This window comes from Mirounga angustirostris, unplaced genomic scaffold (assembly GCF_029215605.1).
Source record: "Mirounga angustirostris isolate CCGP_5_RB_7025 unplaced genomic scaffold, mMirAng1.0.hap1 SCAF_1, whole genome shotgun sequence".
NCBI classification, from domain to species: Eukaryota; Metazoa; Chordata; class Mammalia; order Carnivora; family Phocidae; genus Mirounga; species Mirounga angustirostris.
Window position 1 is genome coordinate 200,287,925 of NW_026991709.1, and position 17,134 is coordinate 200,305,058.

Below are 17,134 nucleotides of genomic sequence, written 5' to 3' on the forward strand. Positions count from 1 at the left end.
GACTATTTACAATACAGCTATTTCTGTAGATGGGTGCATTTCTCTTCTCATAAAAGGAAAATAAGAGAAAGGATCATGTGAAACTGTTTCTAGGAGAGATGTGGGAAGACACTGGTGGGCAATGTTTAAAGTGTGACCATGAAGATCAGCCCCCCATCCCCGGCGTGTGCTTAGAATTTAAAATATGTAGATTTTAAAATTAGGAGGTAATTATATGGAAATAAAGTATGCTGCATGGGGTTCTGGTATTAAATAATCTCATCTTTAGAGACACTTGGGCTAATATCCTGGCCCCATGTGGAATGGGCTGACTTGGCTGATCATTCCTACTTGGCGCCGGTGAGGACGTGCAGGTAGATCTGTCACAGGTTGGGGGGAGTGTGACACCTCTCTAGCCTAGCTCAAGGACTCGGGCATTTGCAATAACTTCTCCTGGTAGAGCCACTTCAGTGCTTTGAATCGTCTTGTGTCAGCGAAGCAAGAAGCTCCCGGCCCACATTTGCCCGCTTTTCGGTCTCATCTGGATTGTTCCGCAGCCTCAGCTTTGCTTCCAGTCTCTGCCTCCATTCCTCTCTGAGCCTGAAAGTAGAAACCAAACAGCGAGCAGGGCAACCATGTCCATGCTGGTTGGTTTGGGGATGCTTCCTTGGTTTTTTTACCCCTGAAGGTGTCTGTCTGTGTGTGTATGTGTGTGTGCATTCAGTTTTTAAAAAGTATGCAGAGGATTAGAAATGTAAATATATGCATATTTTATATTTTATAAGTATATATTTAGCTCCCACTTCTGTTCAGCCTATTCTAGTCTTACTCCTTCAAACTTTTCCTTTGAGAGAGTAGTGTCTTTAAAGTATGCGGAGAGGGGCGCCTGGCTGGCTCAGTGGTGGAGCATGCAACTAACTCTTGATCTCGGGGTTGTGGGTTCGAGCCCCAAATTGGGTGTAGAACTTACTTAAAAGTGAAGAAAAAAGGGTGCCTGGGTGGCTCAGTTGGTTAAGTGACTGCCTTCGGCTCAGGTCATGATCCTGGAGTCCCTGGATCGAGTCCCGCATCGGGCTCCCTGCTCAGCGGGGAGTCTGCTTCTCCCTCTGACCCTCCTCCCTCTCATGCTCTCTGTCTCTCATTCTCTCTCTCGCAAATAAATAAAATCTTAAAAAAAAAAAAATTAAAAAAAAAATAAAGTGAAGAAAAAAAACCTTAAAAAAAAAGTACAGGGTGGGGGGGAACCTCTGTCCATCTAGAATTGTTTACTTGGCCAAGCTATCTTTCAAAAACAGAGGTGAAATAAAGATGCCCCCAATCATACAAAAACTGAAAGAATTTGTCACCAACAGCCTGTCCCTACAGGACAAGTTAAAGGAAATCTGTCAAGTGGAGGGATAATGACACCAGATGGAAATCGAGATCTGCATGATGGAGGGAAGGGCCTCTGAAAAGGCGACTGCGTGGGTATATTAGTAATTTTCCCTCACAACTTGACTCTCCTTAAAAGGTAATCAGTGTCTGAAAGCAAACTTGTTAATGATGCTGTGTGGGGTTTATGACATGTGTGGAAGCAGAAAGGCCAAAGGGGGAGCAGTGGGGTTCCGCCACTGGAAGCCTCTCATGCCCTACAGGGGACCATGTGGCACTAGAAGGCACATCGTGACAGAGATCCTAAAGCAACCCCTAAAATAACACCAAGAGATATCCTGGAAAAGCCAACAGAGGAGATGACATGAAATCATGACAAATATTTAATTAACTCCAAAGAAGGCAGAAAAAGAAAGGAATGAAGAACAGATGAGAGACCAGGAGACAAATAGCAAGATGGCAGATTTAAACCCAATCGCACCAGTTAGCATTAATGAGCCACCCAATTAAAATGCAGGATCATCAAATTGAATAAAAACCAGTATTGAAATAGATGTCACCTGCAGGAAAATCACTTTTTTTTTAAAGATTTTATTTATTTATTTATTTGAGAGAGAGAGAATGAGAAAGAGAGCACATGAGAGGGGAGAGGGTCAAGGGAGAGGCAGACTCCCTGCCGAGCAAGGAACCCGATGCGGGACTCGATCCAGGGACTCCAGGATCATGACCTGAGCCGAGGGCAGTCGCTTAACCAACTGAGCCACCCAGGCGCCCGGAAAATCACTTTTTATATAAAGGTGGCAATAGGTTAAAATTAAAAGTGTTTGGAGTTAATTGGACACTTAAGGAGTCAGGGCCAGGCTTCCCAACAAGAAAGCAAAAAAAAAAAAGCTGGGACAGCTCAGACAAAACTGCCCTAGCGTCCTGTTTTGCAGCTTCGACAAGACCACGACAGCATCCTGTCCAGCAGCCTCTGCAGGAGTGACTTTTGCAAAACATCCTGAAACAGAACAATGAACCGTAAAACATTGGTCACTATCACAAGGTGAAGCAGTTTGTCTCCAGATGGCAGCCCAAAAGACCAGCAACACGGGAACAATAACCCGAGAGGTAGACAGGTGCATGATCAAAGCCCTGATTGGGGCCCACCTTAGCAGCCAATCCACAGGAGTCCACACTCAGGATGCTCAAGATAGTTCCTTGAAAGAGCTTATAAAACCCTCTAGATTTGAACGCCAAAATGGCAACCCTCTCGAATCCCCTCCCTCTCCAAGAGCCTTGTGCTATCACTCAATAAACTTTGCTTTGCTACCCACCACTCTTCATCTGGTCTACCTCTTCATTCTTCAAAGTGCCATGACCAAGAACCTTGGGCACTAAGGGAACAAAAATCCTGTAGTAGCAAAGGATGGGAAAATATTCCATCTTAACCCCAATCAAAGAAAGCCGAATGGTTGTAGTAAAGTCAGACAAGGTAGATTTCAAAGGCAAGAACATTACCAAAGAGAAAGAGGGTCGTTTTGCAATAGGGGGATCAATTTATCAAGAGGATATAACAATCCTAAACACTTGTATAAAAACAGAGCTTCAAAATACACGGAGTGAAATGAGACAGAGCTGTAAGGAGAAATAGACAAATCCGCAGTTACAGCTGAAGATTTCAACACCCACATTTCAGGCAAGACATCAGTCAGGCCATGGAACACTGGAACAACTCTACTGACCACCCGTTTCAGTCTGATGGAGGTCAGGGACTCTCCAACAGCCCTCTCCTCTTAGTGTCCATGGTAAAAGTAACAAGGAGAAACCCAAGGCACAGGGAATCTGCCAACTCACCCAGAGCGCAGGGGCTGGGCCGTTCCCTGGCATTCTGCCTCTGCTACATTCAATCCCGGACTAAGTGGCCGAGTGCAGGACGCAGGGGACCTGACCTTAGGCATGTTTTCCTGTCCCAGCCTCAGAACCACCTAATGAACTGGGACTGTCTTCTCCATCTGGTGCAGGGACTAGATGGAGTAGTGGGTAAGATCAGAGACCCTCCAGAGAGGGGCATGCATTTCAAATGGGAAGAGGGGGAGAAGGATAAATAAGTTCGAGTCTCACTGTCCCACCAGCTAGAAAGCTTATTTCCTGCAGTCTTTTGCTAAGTGCAGAGATGGACACTGTGCCCATATATTTTCATGTTTTAACGAACTGCAGTTTGTTTCAGAGCTGATTTGCTCACCCCTCAGCGTGCCCTCACTTTCTGCATCCTCTTCAAGCAGTTCCACTGTAGTGGAGACCTTCTGTGTAATCCCTGGGGGACACACATATGCAGAGCGGGGGCAGCATGCTGAGTGGCCTGGCCTGGGGAAGGGAGAGGGCAGGGACCACAGAAATGACCGACCGTCCGTCCCCCCCAGCTTCTCGGACAGTCCCTGGGGGACACTCCCTAACACGACCCTCCAGCAGCCAGGACAGCCTGCTTCTCCTCGTCTGGGGCCAGGAATATGGCCGAGCAGTTCTCCACGTGTAGAAGAGGCCGGTTCCCTCTAGGGCTCAGGAGGGCGTTTGGAAGGTAGCTGTGAGTTTCAGTGGTGTGAACTGGTGCATATCATCAGCCCAGCAAGCATGTACCGGCAGCCTGGAGTCACGGCCCCTGCCATCGGGCCAGCACACAGTTGTCCCACCATCCCAGCTGTGCCCTTTGCAGACAGCCGAGCTGTTCCATGAGGGGACAGAGGACCCAGAGGGGCCCGTCCCTCACTGGCTCCCCGAAGGGGCCCGCCCCTCGCTGGCCTCCCTCAGAGAACCCCGCGGAGCATCCTGTGTCTTCACTCAAACAAGCACTGAGCATCGGTCACTGTCTCCTTGGCTTGGCTGCTTTTCACAGACACATCTGAGGACCTGCTTGCCCAATTTAGTGCAACCCTCAAGCCCTAGAAACAGTGACAGAGAGGAGAGATTTTTCCATTTATAAAGATATGAATCAAAGTGTCCATTTGTTAAGGTGGAAGAATGTTTAAAATTACTGTCTACTAGAGGTGGTGCAGGAACATATGCAAGAAAAATGGAATTAATTACGTCCTCTAAGATGCCCATCTGGCATTCTTCGGGGAAAATCGGTTTTGTTCTAAAAAAAAAAAAAAACCAAAACCAAAACCAAAAAGACAAGCGTGGTAATGCTGTGTCCATGTGCGTTCATGGTGGGGATGTTGATGGTGGGGAGGTTGTGTGTGTGTGGGGTGGGATATATGGGAATTCTACTTCCTGCTTAATTTTGCTGTGAACCTAAAACTGCCCTAAAAATAAGGTCTATTTTTATTTATTTTATTTTTTATTTTTTTAAAGATTTATTTATTTATTTGAGAGAGCGAGACTGAGAGAGAGTACATGGGCGGGGAGGGTCAGAGGGAGAAGCAGGCTCCTCGCCGAGCAGGGAGCCCGATGCGGGACTCGATCCTGAGCCTCCAGGATCATGACCTGAGCCGAAGGCAGTTGCTTAACCAACTGAGCCACCCAGGCGCCCCCCTATTTTTATTTTTTTTTAAAGACTATTTATTTGAGAGAGAGTGCACACGTGCATGAGGGGGGAGGGGCAGAAGGAGAGGGAGGATCTCAAGCTGACTCCGACTGGGGGGCTGGATCTCACCACCCTGAGATCCTGATCTGAGCCGACATCAAGAGGCAGATGCTTAACCGCCTGAGCCACCCAGGCGCCCCCAAGCTAAAGTCTATTTTTAAAAACGAATTTAAAGGAAGGTAGAAAAGGCGCCACATACTTTCTCAGAGCACTTCTTCCCAGTCGGTATTCCTCGGATTCCCGGTAGTAGGTCTGCTTGCGGATCTCGCGCTCCCAGAAGCGCGTGAGCTCGTGACAGGTGTTCCCGCAGAAGACCTCCCGGCGGACGTACTGATTGTTCATCCCCTGGAAAAGGAGATGTCCGTCGAACCCCGTGGAACACGCTCCCTCAGACCCTGGAGGGTACAGACTCTGCGAACCCAGCCCCTGCCATGCATCTGGGGCGGGCCCTGGCCAGCCGCTGAGCCTCACCTGGGGGATGACGTCACGGTCTCCCCACCTGTTGCCAGGATACAGGGACGCCAATGCAGACGCTCGCTCGGAGCTCGGCGTGGTGTAGGGGCACCCGGCAAATACCTCTGGCCTGCCTTCCTCCCCCCTTTCTCCCAGCTGAGAAGCATGGGCCTTCTCAACTTTCCATCAGCAGGTGTTGCCCGCCAGGCACTGGGTGCGCGGGCCGTTTCGTTATCCCTGCATCCCCGTGAGTGGGCGCTCCCGTCCTCATTTTAGGGGTGAGACGTGTGAGGAGTTGCAGAACCTGCCTGTGGTCCCGCGATGCAGAAGGCAGGCCGCATACTTCTGAATGTTTTCGAGCCCTTCGCTGAAGGGGTTCGTCACGCAAAGTGGTCCCCGTGTCTGACGCACGGGGAGCAGGCCGCTTTGGGGTGCGCGCGTGAGTGCATGCGCTTTGTAGGGGGCTCTACCTGTCAGACACTCAAGAATGCTCGCTGTTTTACACGAAGAAACTGCGCAACTTCCAGACCTCAGCGGGTCCAGCGGACAGGCCAGAAGCAGGGACTGGAGGGGCGAGGGGTGCAGGGGGAGGAGCAGTGGGTTATTGGAAATGTCCGGGGAGAGGCTGAGACCAGGCGGCGGAGGCCAGGTTAATGGAAAGTGGACGGGTTCACAGGGCATCTTGGGGGTGGCCAACTCCACCCGCCAAATGCGGGGGAGGGTGTGCCGGTGGAGACTTCAGTGCCTGTGCACAGATGGGAAACAGCAGAGGAGGGGGCTCTGGGGAGGGGCCCTGAGCAGTGCTGGGCAGGTTGAGCTGCCTGGATGCTAACATCCGGGGGTGGGGGGGGTGGGCATGGGGGGGTGAGGGAATACTTGGGGGACATCTTGGCCCAGGGTCTGGCGCTCAGTGTGCAGGTCTGGACCACAGCTCCCTAGCAGAGATCACTGGGGGGTGCTGGGGCGCGGTGGAAGGAGAGAGGATGTCAAGCCAGACCTTCACTCTGGACGTGTTTGTCCATTTACTTGACACACCTTCTGCTTGTCAGTAAATTCTCCAGGACTCCATTTTCTCAGCTTTAACATTTCTCTGAAGGGGCGCCTGGGTGGCTCAGTCGGTTAAGCGTCTGCCTTCGGCTCAGGTCATGATCCCAGGGTCCTGGGATGGAGCCCGGCACCCAGCTCCCTGCTCAGCGGGGAGCCTGCTTCTCCCTCTCCCTCTCCCCCCAGCTTGTGCTCTTTCTCTCTTACTCACTCTCTCTCAAGTAACTAAATAAAATCTTTAAAAAAAAATTTCTCTGAAGATGAAATTTGATCATGAATGTGAAACTATTTAGCAATGTATACATTTCTGAATAAATATAACTTGTGTAGTTTGTAAACCTCAAATTGTACAGGGCATAATACTATAATTAACAGTGAGTAGTAATAACCTCCCCCAACTTTCTGTAGAGATGAAATAATTCCACTTCTCTTTCCTTCTAGCTCAGTGGCTGTTGACCTTGGCTGCCCACTGGAATCTCTTGGGGTGCTTTGCGAAAACCGGATGCCTGGGCTTCATCCCCAGGGAGTCTGATTTGAGCAGGCTGCGGTGTGGCCCAGTCATCCGGGTTTTTGAAAGCTCCCCCTGTGTAGCCAAGGTGAGAACTGCCATCTTGGATCATGTCCTCTCATGCGGTGGTCACGTCTGTGTCCAGTGTTGGTTCTGAGGAAGCTGAGGGGATGAGGGCTGGGCATAGAGGCCTAGTGATGTCATGGTCACAGCCATCTTTGCAAAGTAGGCACTATTTTCCCATTTTGCAGGTAAGAAAACTGAGGCTTGGAGGTAGCAGTTTGACTTGATCAAAATCATTTAGATGGTAAGTGGGGCCGCTGTCACTCTCAGGGCCCAGGCTCCATCCCCTGCCCCTAACTGTTCCCTGCGGAGGAGAAGAGTGACTTTCTTACCTGCTGGAAGTGCTCAGTGATCTCGTACATTCCTGGCAAAATAGCAGAGAGTTCACTGACTGTAGCCAGCCCCCCAGCCCAGAGCAGAATTTTTCAGAAACGAGGATATTCCCTGTTTTATTTCAAAGTCCTAAGTGTTTCGCAGTTCTCAATAAATATCTGTTAAATTGAATAACTCCCCCCTCCTGCCACCCAGTTATCTTTATCCGGAAGGGCTGGCCTGGGAGTGGTGGTGGTCCCTTTGCAAGGCTTCAGGCGTTGAGGGAAAGTGTGTAGGGACGTGGGAGGGGCACTCCCACGTCACCTTGCCTGCCCACTGGCCCTGAAGGACCTGGCCAGTGCAGGACGCTGTCGCGCATGTTTCGGGGAAGCGTGGGTGTGCAAAGGAAAGAACTCTCTGATCCTGATCATTATGAGTTCATATGAAGTTTCTGCCTTCATTCAGGGGTGAGTCACTCAGGGGAGAAACTTCATTCAGGGAAGAGTCACTCTGGGGAGGTAAATGCTCATTAGATTTTTTTTTCCCCACAAAATTTGGAGGGCTCATTTTTACTCTGAAGTTTTTTTTGGTTTGTTTTTGTTTTACTTATTTAGGAAAATAGAAGCCTGAGCCTGAACATGAACTGTGTCCAATTTCGGGGCACTTTACAACGGCTCACCCGGATGCACTAGCTGTGTTTGGGTCTGGGGGCTGTCCGAGCTGCAGACTTAGGAACCAGGGTGAGAGAATTGCTGAAAACAAGGGAGGCCGCCCACCAAGCGCACGATCACCTTGAGGCCAGACTGGTGGAATGCGGGCAGCAAGCTGTAGAAACCCATCACACTCCACCTGCTCCAGGCCCCTTTTGGGCTGAGCTTCTGGGGCTCCAGGCCAGGCGAGTCACCAAGAGCTGAGGAGGTTAAGGCAGAATCACAGACCCAACGCATCACAGGGGAGTGAAGCACTTGTGACCGGTAGGGACCCGGGCCGCAGGCACCACAGAGTCCATTCCTGCCCTATCCTTGAGCATCAGAACACATTTTCTTGGATCCTGCTGGCCAGAGGAAAGAAGAGTTTGGGCCAAATTGGGCCCGTTTGCAGCCCTATACCTCTCTTACAGATGTATTCCCACCATGTGCCTCTTTAATGTGTTCTGCCCCTCAGTTCTGTCATCTGTGAAATGGGATTGCTATGAAGATTAAATCAGATCATGTTCACGAATGCAAACGTGTGTCGGGCATCATGCTGTGTGCTGGACGCTGGTGAACCCAGTCCTGTGCTTTTCTCAGACTGTTGTCTAGCACAGGGACATCATTAGCCGCAGCTAATAGAGTATAATTGACAACCCTAAATTAAGTGTTGCTTTTCCTTATTTGTACATAATTTTGAATGTTTGGCTTCTCAAGTCTGTGGTTGAGATTCATTTAGCTTTGTCCCTGGTCTGTCGGGCGCTGTTTAGGAACACTTAGATGACAAGGCAGAAGTTTTTCAGGTTTTGAGATTGGACGATGTCCCATATAGGATCATGCTCAGTGGAGCATTTGATAAAAGCTTCTGATCGGGGTCATTCTTTTTTTTTTTTTTTTTTAAGATTTTATTTATTTATTTGACAGAGAGACACAGCGAGAGAGGGAACACAAGCAGGGGGAGTGGGAGAGAGAGAGAAGCAGGCTTCCCGCGGAGCAGGGAGCCTGATGCGGGGCTCGATCCCAGGACCCTGGGATCATGACCTGAGCCGAAGGCAGACGCTTAACGACTGAGCCACCCAGGCGCCCCCCCCCTTTTTTTTAAAGATTTATTTATTTGAGAGAGAGAGACAGAGAGAGAGAGCGCGCACGTGGGTGTGGGGCAGAGGGAGAGGGAGAGAGAATCTTAAGCAGATGCTGCACTGCACATGGAGCCTGGCATGGTGCTCGATCCCACAGCCCATGAGATCAGCACCTGAGCTGAAACCGAAAATCGGACACTCAACAGACTGAGCCACCCAGGCGCCCCTGATTGATGCCATTCTTATGTCCTTTTGCCTCTGACACCTCAGAGATGAGCCTCACCACGCCCATTCATTGGGAGGTGCCCACATGGGTAAGAAGGAAGATGCGTGTTTTCCCAAGGGGGTGTGGAGTTCCCACTGGGGTGAAGACTGGTGTCTGCCCCCACCCCCATCTGCACTGTGTTCTTTTACAACCTGGAAAATGCCGGTGGCACAATGGTGAAAACAAGCAAGATCTACTCTAAGAAAAAATGCATTTTGCTGTTTGACAAATTACCTCATCCTCTTCCCAAATTGTTCTAGTCATTGTCCCCAGTATGACCAGACAGCAGCTGCTGTCCCCAGTTGTATAGCATCGAGGAAACAAAATTAATGACAACTTTTAGGAAAACATAAAAGTAAAAGAGGAAAGAGGGAGTTAAAGATATCTGGGACTCCTAGGGGTGCTTGGGTGGCTCAGTAGGTTAAGCAGCTGACTCTTGGTTTTGGTCCAGATCATGATCTCAAGGTTGTGGGATCAAGCCCCACATCAGAGTCTGCGCTCAGCTCAGAGTCTGCTTGAGATTCTCTCTCTCCCTCTCCCTCTGCCCCTCCCCTTCTACATTTTCTCTCTCTCTCAAATAAATAAATTTTTTTAAAGATTTTATTTATTGGGCGCCTGGGTGGCTCAGTTGGTTAAGCGACTGCCTTTGGCTCAGGTCATGATCCTGGAGTCCCTGGATCGAGTCCCACATCGGGCTCCCTGCTCGGCAGGGAGTCTGCTTCTCCCTCTGACCCTCCCCCCTCTCATGTGCTCTCTCTCATTCTCTCTCTCTCAAATAAATAAATAAAATCTTTTAAAAAAAAGATTTTAGGGCGCCTGGGTGGCTCAGTTGGTTAAGCGACTGCCTTCGGCTCAGGTCATGATCCTGGAGTCCCTGGATCGAGTCCCGCATCGGGCTCCCTGCTCGGCAGGGAGTCTGCTTCTCCCTCTGACCCTCCCCCTCTCATGCTCTCTCTCTCTCTCTCATTCTCTCTCTCAAATAAAATAAATAAAATCTTTAAAAAATAAAAAATAAAAATAAATTAAAAAAAGATTTTATTTATTTATTTGAGAGAAAGAGACAGAGAGCATGAGAGAGAGCATGAGCAGGGGGGAGGGGCAAAGGGAGAGGGAGAGGCAGATTCCTCACTGAGCAGGGAGACCGATGTAGGACTCGATCCCAGGACCCTGAGATCATGACCTGAGCTGAAGGCAGAGGCTTAACCATCTGAGCCATCCAGGCGCCCCTAAAATAAATAAAATTTAAAAAAAGATACATGGGACTCCTAAGCCCCCAACCCCCAAGGGCTGATACCAGGCTAATAATACAGGGTCCCCCTCAGGTGATTCAGGTGTAACAGGGAATGAGCTGGGCAGACTCATCACACGGCACTACCTGTGACAGGAACTGGAATGGGGGGTGGGACACAAGAAGAGTCACCTGACCTGGTCTGAGGGGTTCAGTCACCTGACCTGGTCTCAGGGGAAGGGACCTGCAGGATGAGTGGGTGGGAGCACCCTGGGCACAGGAAGCAGAGACACTGCAGGGGCCTGTGATAAGAGCCCTGCAAAAGCGGGGGTGGGGCGGCCTGGGGTGGGGGCGGGGGAGGGGACTGACTGCAAAGGGGCACTGGGACTTTCTAGGTTCATGGAAATGTTCTACATCCGGTTTAGAGAGATGGTTTGCCAAAACGAATCTAACTGTACACTGAAATCGGGTGAATTTTATTCATGTAAGTGATATCTCAATAAAAGCAGAGAAGAACTGTCCTCTGTCTTTGGGCTAGAGAGAGATTCATCCAAGTTCCCTGGTTCTAAGCTCTCGGGAGACTCTGCCAGCGCCTCAGTGTGGGGGTTAGCCCATTCCTCTGCAGGTAACAGGTGTTTCTGTGAGCACTGGTGTTTCGGGTTCCTGGCTTCTAAAATGAAGACAATTACTTTACTTTGCAGAAACGTGACAAGGAAGATGTCAATAGTTGGAATGGCCTTTGGAAACACAGGGGATTGCCCTTGACAAACAAATGGCTCTCTTCTCTCCATCCCTTTGACCAAGAACACCAGCCACTGGTGCCCTCCCATCGAGAGAATCCATAGCGCTACATCGGGCCCATCACCACCCACTGGGAAAAGCCATAACTTCCGTGACAATGAGGAACTTAACTTCACAAAATCAGTTCGTGCTTAAAGAGAAAGGCAGTACGGACCACCTTCACAGCGGGTCAGTTAGACAGACTGGGTTGAACCTTGACCATCTGTGAGGCTTCTGTGCTGCACGAAGGGCCAACTAATGGTAGTGAGTCCACTAAAACAGGCACACTTGTCCCCCCTGAGCCCTGATGCTGGGCAAACCATCTAATTTTCCAGCTCTCAGGCTACTCAGAGGATTAAACCCAAATTGAGGAATGTGAGCTCTTTTTTTTTAAAGAATTTTGGCTTAGACTGACCATTCTTGTGACGCTCGGCTGGAGCGAGCCAACCCTACATGCCACCAGCCTTGCACATCCAACACCTCATAAAAGCAGCTATTTTGCGATGATTTTCCACAACGTTCCAAAAAGCTTCGTGGAGATCATGGCTTGAAATAGAACAGAGGGTTCCGGTTCCAGATAAATGGAGGAAGCACACTCTACCCCGTCTCTCCAAAGAAAGCAGCTCCAATGACTGGACCAAGGCACAGGGCGGCTGATTGAGGACTCCAAAAAAGTAAACAGTCACAGGGGGGGTTGGAGAAGATCAGAATCCCTATCGCCACTGAATGGTGGTGCCGAGTTTCCCATTTTTACTCTGGGATCCCCAGTTCAGACTCAAGGCAGTGGGGGACCCAGAAGCATCACACAGCCAGAGAGAGCTCCGTGTCCCCTGACTTCTAGGGAGAAAGGAGAGTCGTAATGCTTAGGGAACGAGGAAAATCATGTGATTTTTCTTTCTCTAGTGCCTCTGGTCTCTAGGAAGTTCGGACGTGTGGGAGGCTCCGCAATGGAATTGACCCCATGGCAGTAGCCAGGCTGCAGAGATGCAAAATTTTTCTTCTTCAGTGGCCCTTGCCCTTGACCCCAGATGTGAACGCAGCACTGGAAGCCCTCAGCAGACCAGGTAACCAAAGCCCTGGCTTCTGGCCAAAGGAATGCAAAGGGGAGTCCAGGGGACTGGAAATTACCAGGGATAGATACTACGAAAGGGGCGGACCTTGGGACTGAGACCCCTAGAAGTTGCTTACAGATGCCTAAGCTGTCCTCTGAGCTGCACGTGCGTGGACCTGACCCAGACAGGGAGAGAGCAGAGAGAAAGTCAGCACAGATTTAGAAAAAAATTGAACAAAATCACCAGCCAGCTAGATCAAAGTGTAATTTATAAATCTCTCCACCCAATGATGGCAGAATATAGATTCTTTTCTAGTGCACGTGAAGCATACCACGGAAAAAATTCCTGGAACTAATTCCTAGCAAGGGTGCAGGACATGAGATCACTGCATAAAAATTAGTATAAGGTAGCAATGAACAACTGGAAACTGAGATTAAAAACACAGCACCATTTACAATAACTCCCCTAAATGAAATACTTAGATACATAGGTAACACAACATACAAAATATGTTTGCTAAAAACTGCAAAATGCCAAAGAATGAAATAAAAGAAAAATTCAGCAAATGGAGAGACATACGTTAATGGATCGGAAGACTCAACATGGCAGGGACAACGGTTCTCTTAAAAGAAAGGTGTAGATTTGTCACGACTGTAATAAAAGCCCAACCTGAATGTTTTGTAGATAAAGACAAACTGATTCTAAAATGTATATGGAAATGCAAAAGGTCTAGAGTAACTGAGCAGTTTTGAAAATGAAGAATAAAGTTGAAGGAATCACACTACCTAATTGTAAGACTTAATACAAAGCTATCATGTGATGTTGGCAAAAGGTGTTAGCAAAAGTCATCAGAACAACAGGACACAAATAGGCCAAAAACAACAACAACAAAACCCCACCCCTAACTAAACCCCAGAACTCATTAATTCAAAATGGATCATAGATCTCATATAAAATCTAAAACTGTGAAACTTCCAGCAGAAAACATAGGAGAATTTTTTTGTGGCTTGGGGGTAGGCAGAGTTTTTAGCTATGACATCAAAAGCACATCTATAAAAGAAAAATGGACAAATTGGGTTTCATCAAAATTAAAAAAAAAATTGTTCTGCAAAGACACTGTGAAGGGAATGAAACACAAGACACGAACTGAGAAAAATAGATTTACAAATCACAGAGATGACAAAGGGTTTGTACCCAGAATATATAAAGAACTCTCGAAATTCAACAACATGAAAGAAAACAACCAATGAAAAGATGGGCAATAAATACGCTTTAGCAGACACTTCATCAAAGAGGATGCAAAAATATCAGATAAGTATATTAAAAGACGTTAAACATCATTAACCACCAGGGAAATGCAAATCCAAACCAGGTAGAGATACCAGCACACCCCTATAAGAATGGCCCAGATAAAAATCACTGGCAATATCAAGTGCTAGAGAGGATGGGTGTGGAGCAATTGGAAGGCTCATACTCTGCTGCTGGGGATGCCACGTGATACAGGTATTATCCCAGAAACCAGTTTGGTAGTTTCTTACAAAGTTAAACATAGACGGCAATCCCACTCCCAGGTATTTAGCCTAGAGAAAGGCAAGCTCGTGTTCTAGCAAAAACCTGTGCACCTGCGTAGACAGTTGTATTTGTAACTGCGAAAAAGTGGAAACAGCCTAATAGTACTTTAGTGAATGAATGGATAAGAACTGGCAAACATCCACACCATGGAATACTGTGGAGCAATAAAAAGGAAGAAGCTATTGATACATTTAGTAACCTGGATGAATCTCAAAGGCATCATGCTGGGTGGAAGGAGCCAGACTCAACAGCCTATATTCTCTATGATTCCATTTATATGACATTCTTGAAAAGACAAAACTATAACTGCCTGGGGTTAGTGGAAGGAGGTGAGGACAACCACAGAGGCATGGCATGAGGGAACTTTGGGGGCCGATGGAATTGTTCTGTATCCTGATTGTGATGGTAACTACACAGAGCTGTACGTTTGATAAATTCATAGAACCCAGCATGCGCACGAGAGTCATTTTTTTTGCTGTATGTTAAGATAAAAATAAAAATTTTAAAATAGGACAGAATTGTCTTTAGTAAAACATATCTTGATTTTTTGCTGATTTGATAAGATTCAGTCACTGATTATTTAAAGATTATTTTCTGCCCCCAAAACACCACTGAACCCTGATACTCAATTGTCCCATGAGTCAGCTACATGGGCATCACCTAGAGATTATTGCAAACACAGAATTTATCAAGCCCAGCATCTGAATCATAAGCTGCATTTTAACCTAATCCCTAGATGATTCACATGCGTACTAAAGTTTAAGAAGTTCTGCTTTAGAATTGAGTACAGGCTCTTGAGCATCAGCCTCCTGAGAAGCCCTCCGTGGCTGAGCATCTCTGTTTAAACATTACCTGGAATTATTGGTTCTGGGGCTTTGTAGCATCTCTTCCTCAATAGGCACTGTTTTTCTTTCTAGTATTTCATCGTATCAGAGTCGTGTTAAGTGAACCCTGGCACTTATTTCTGGATTTCTTTTTTTTTTTTTTTAAAGATTTTATTTATTTATTCATGAGAGACAGAGAGAGAGAGAGAGAGGCAGAGGAAGAAGCAGGCTCCCAAGGAGCAGGGAGCCCGATGTGGGACTCGATCCCAGGACCCTGGGATCATGACCTGAGCCGAAGGCAGACGCCTAACCATCTGAGCCACCCAGGCGCCCTATTTCTGGATTTCTCACAGAGGTTAGCTCGTTTTGAATGCATCATTTAAATATATATATATATATATAATATAACTGGAAGGCAGTCACCAGTGGCCAGGTCCTGCTCCCCCTGGGGGGAGACCAAACAGACCGTAAAAGGTCGTCACCAAGCTCCATGAGTGGATTAGCAGCTCTGATATATATATGTATGTACGTTTGATAAATTCAAACATATATATATATATATATATATATATATATATATATATATATATATATGATATGGAAAAGCCCCATTAAGATTTCTAAGTCATTCCCAAGCAGATGTGAGGTAGGGGGTTCATAGGGAAAGATGCATCCCAGGGACTGAAAATGACAGGCTCTTACAAGGACTATATCCATTCCACTTGCCCCGAGAAGGGCAAGATAAACATACATCCCAGGCACACTCAAGTTCAACATCCTGTACCTTTGAGATGAATCTGCTGCTGTCTTGATCAGGTAGAAAGGAGGGCGAGTGCTGCAGCTCTGGGGGTTACAGAGGCCACCGTCTGGTACTGAAACCCTTTATATGCAGAGCGGAGGAGTTACAGAAAGGCCTCAACCTTTCAAGGTTACATGCACCAAATTAGTAACAGAGTCACCGAGGTCTCATTCCAGGGACACGGTGGCCTCCTTCCTGGTGAAAAATAGCCTTTATCCCCTGCTCCCCCTACCCACCCCAGGGCAGGCGAGCTTCTGCTCTGGCAGGCCCTGCAGGGACCATGACTTGGCTGGAAGCAGAGTTATGGTTCGGAACATGTTCTGGATTATCTGGGAACTCAAACCTGCCGTGCATCAGGCAAAGCCGCCCTCCACCCCTCGGAGGGTAAAAGCCTGGGATGGCGTGACAAGTCACACTTAGAGGTCACTTTACAGGATGACTTAGGGAGGCGTGTTGTCCTTCGGAGCTGCTAATCCACTCATGGAGCTTGGTGACGACCTTGTACGGTCTGTTTGGTCTCCCCCCAGGGGGAGCAGGACCTGGCCACTGGTGACTGTCTTCCAGTAAAGGGCACCACACCGGGACGGGCTTCTCCGTTGAAAGGGACCTTCACGCCATCTCAAGTGGTGTCCTTGCATGAAACATCTGGAATGGTCCCTGCCTGAGAACGGGGTCAGGTTGTTATCCAGCTCCGCTAGGTCACTAGGAAGCACGCTTATAACTCAGTAACCCGAGTCACAGTGTCGGAGCTCAGCCCTTCATTGTGGATCTTCCGAAAGTGAAGCCAGGTGGGATCGCTGACTTTGAATCTGCGAGCTATTTCAGGAAGTCTTTCCCTCCTCCCGTGGATGCCCGGTTGGAGCAGCTGAGAGGCAGCTGAAGCTTCTCGTGGGGGGAGAGGGAGGGAGACCTGGAAGCCCCCCTTCAAAGCACCATGTCTTCACAACATCACCAAGAGCAACACTGACGTCACCAAAGCATATTTAAAGATAAAATCCCCATTTTACTTTTCGTGTGTTTCTGCTGGTAAGTGTAAAATGCAAGCGGAGAGGTAGGATAACAAGGCTAGTAAAATATTTCCACTGCACGTTTTTTAATATCCTCTTTCCCTTTTACAAAAAAAAAAAAAAAAAAAAAAAAAAAAATCCACAGTGGAACTGAATATTAAGTAAAAGATTATCTCGAAGAATTTTTTTGTTTTGTTTGGCTTTCCACTGCTGAATGCTGACAAAGCCTTTCTGGTTATATGGGGTTCCTCAAATTTTATTGAAACCATTAGCACGTCCTTTAAGAAAAAACTTATTAAGCATCTGAGCGTTGCTGCCCCCATCCCTGGGCTCACAGCAATCTGAAAACCGATTTAATCCCCTAGCATGGAATTTGGATGTGTCCATAATTTGTTTACTTCAAAGAAACAGACATTTGTGGTTTTTCCCAATTCAACCAAATTATGAATTGACAACCTTCTGAATTTCCAGGCTTTCGTTCTGTGTTTGTAATTTATATAATGGGCAGACTCCTCCTAGAGGGGGTCCTTCCCAGTCAGATTCTTCA

General features: G+C 47.8%; 1 protein-coding gene across 1 annotated transcript; it reads right to left on the reverse strand.

Moving 5' to 3' along the window:
• Window positions 1-326: 326 nt before the first annotated feature.
• On the reverse strand, window positions 327-15,622 carry FAM240A (family with sequence similarity 240 member A). The gene is made up of 4 exons (XM_045863818.2): window positions 15,566-15,622; window positions 5,112-5,257; window positions 498-579; window positions 327-359 (listed from the first exon to the last, which is right to left on the reverse strand). Exons 2-4 carry the CDS (start codon window positions 5,252-5,254, stop codon window positions 327-329), a joined length of 258 nt encoding a protein of 85 aa, XP_045719774.2. The 5' UTR covers window positions 5,255-5,257; window positions 15,566-15,622.
• Window positions 15,623-17,134: the final 1,512 nt, after the last annotated feature.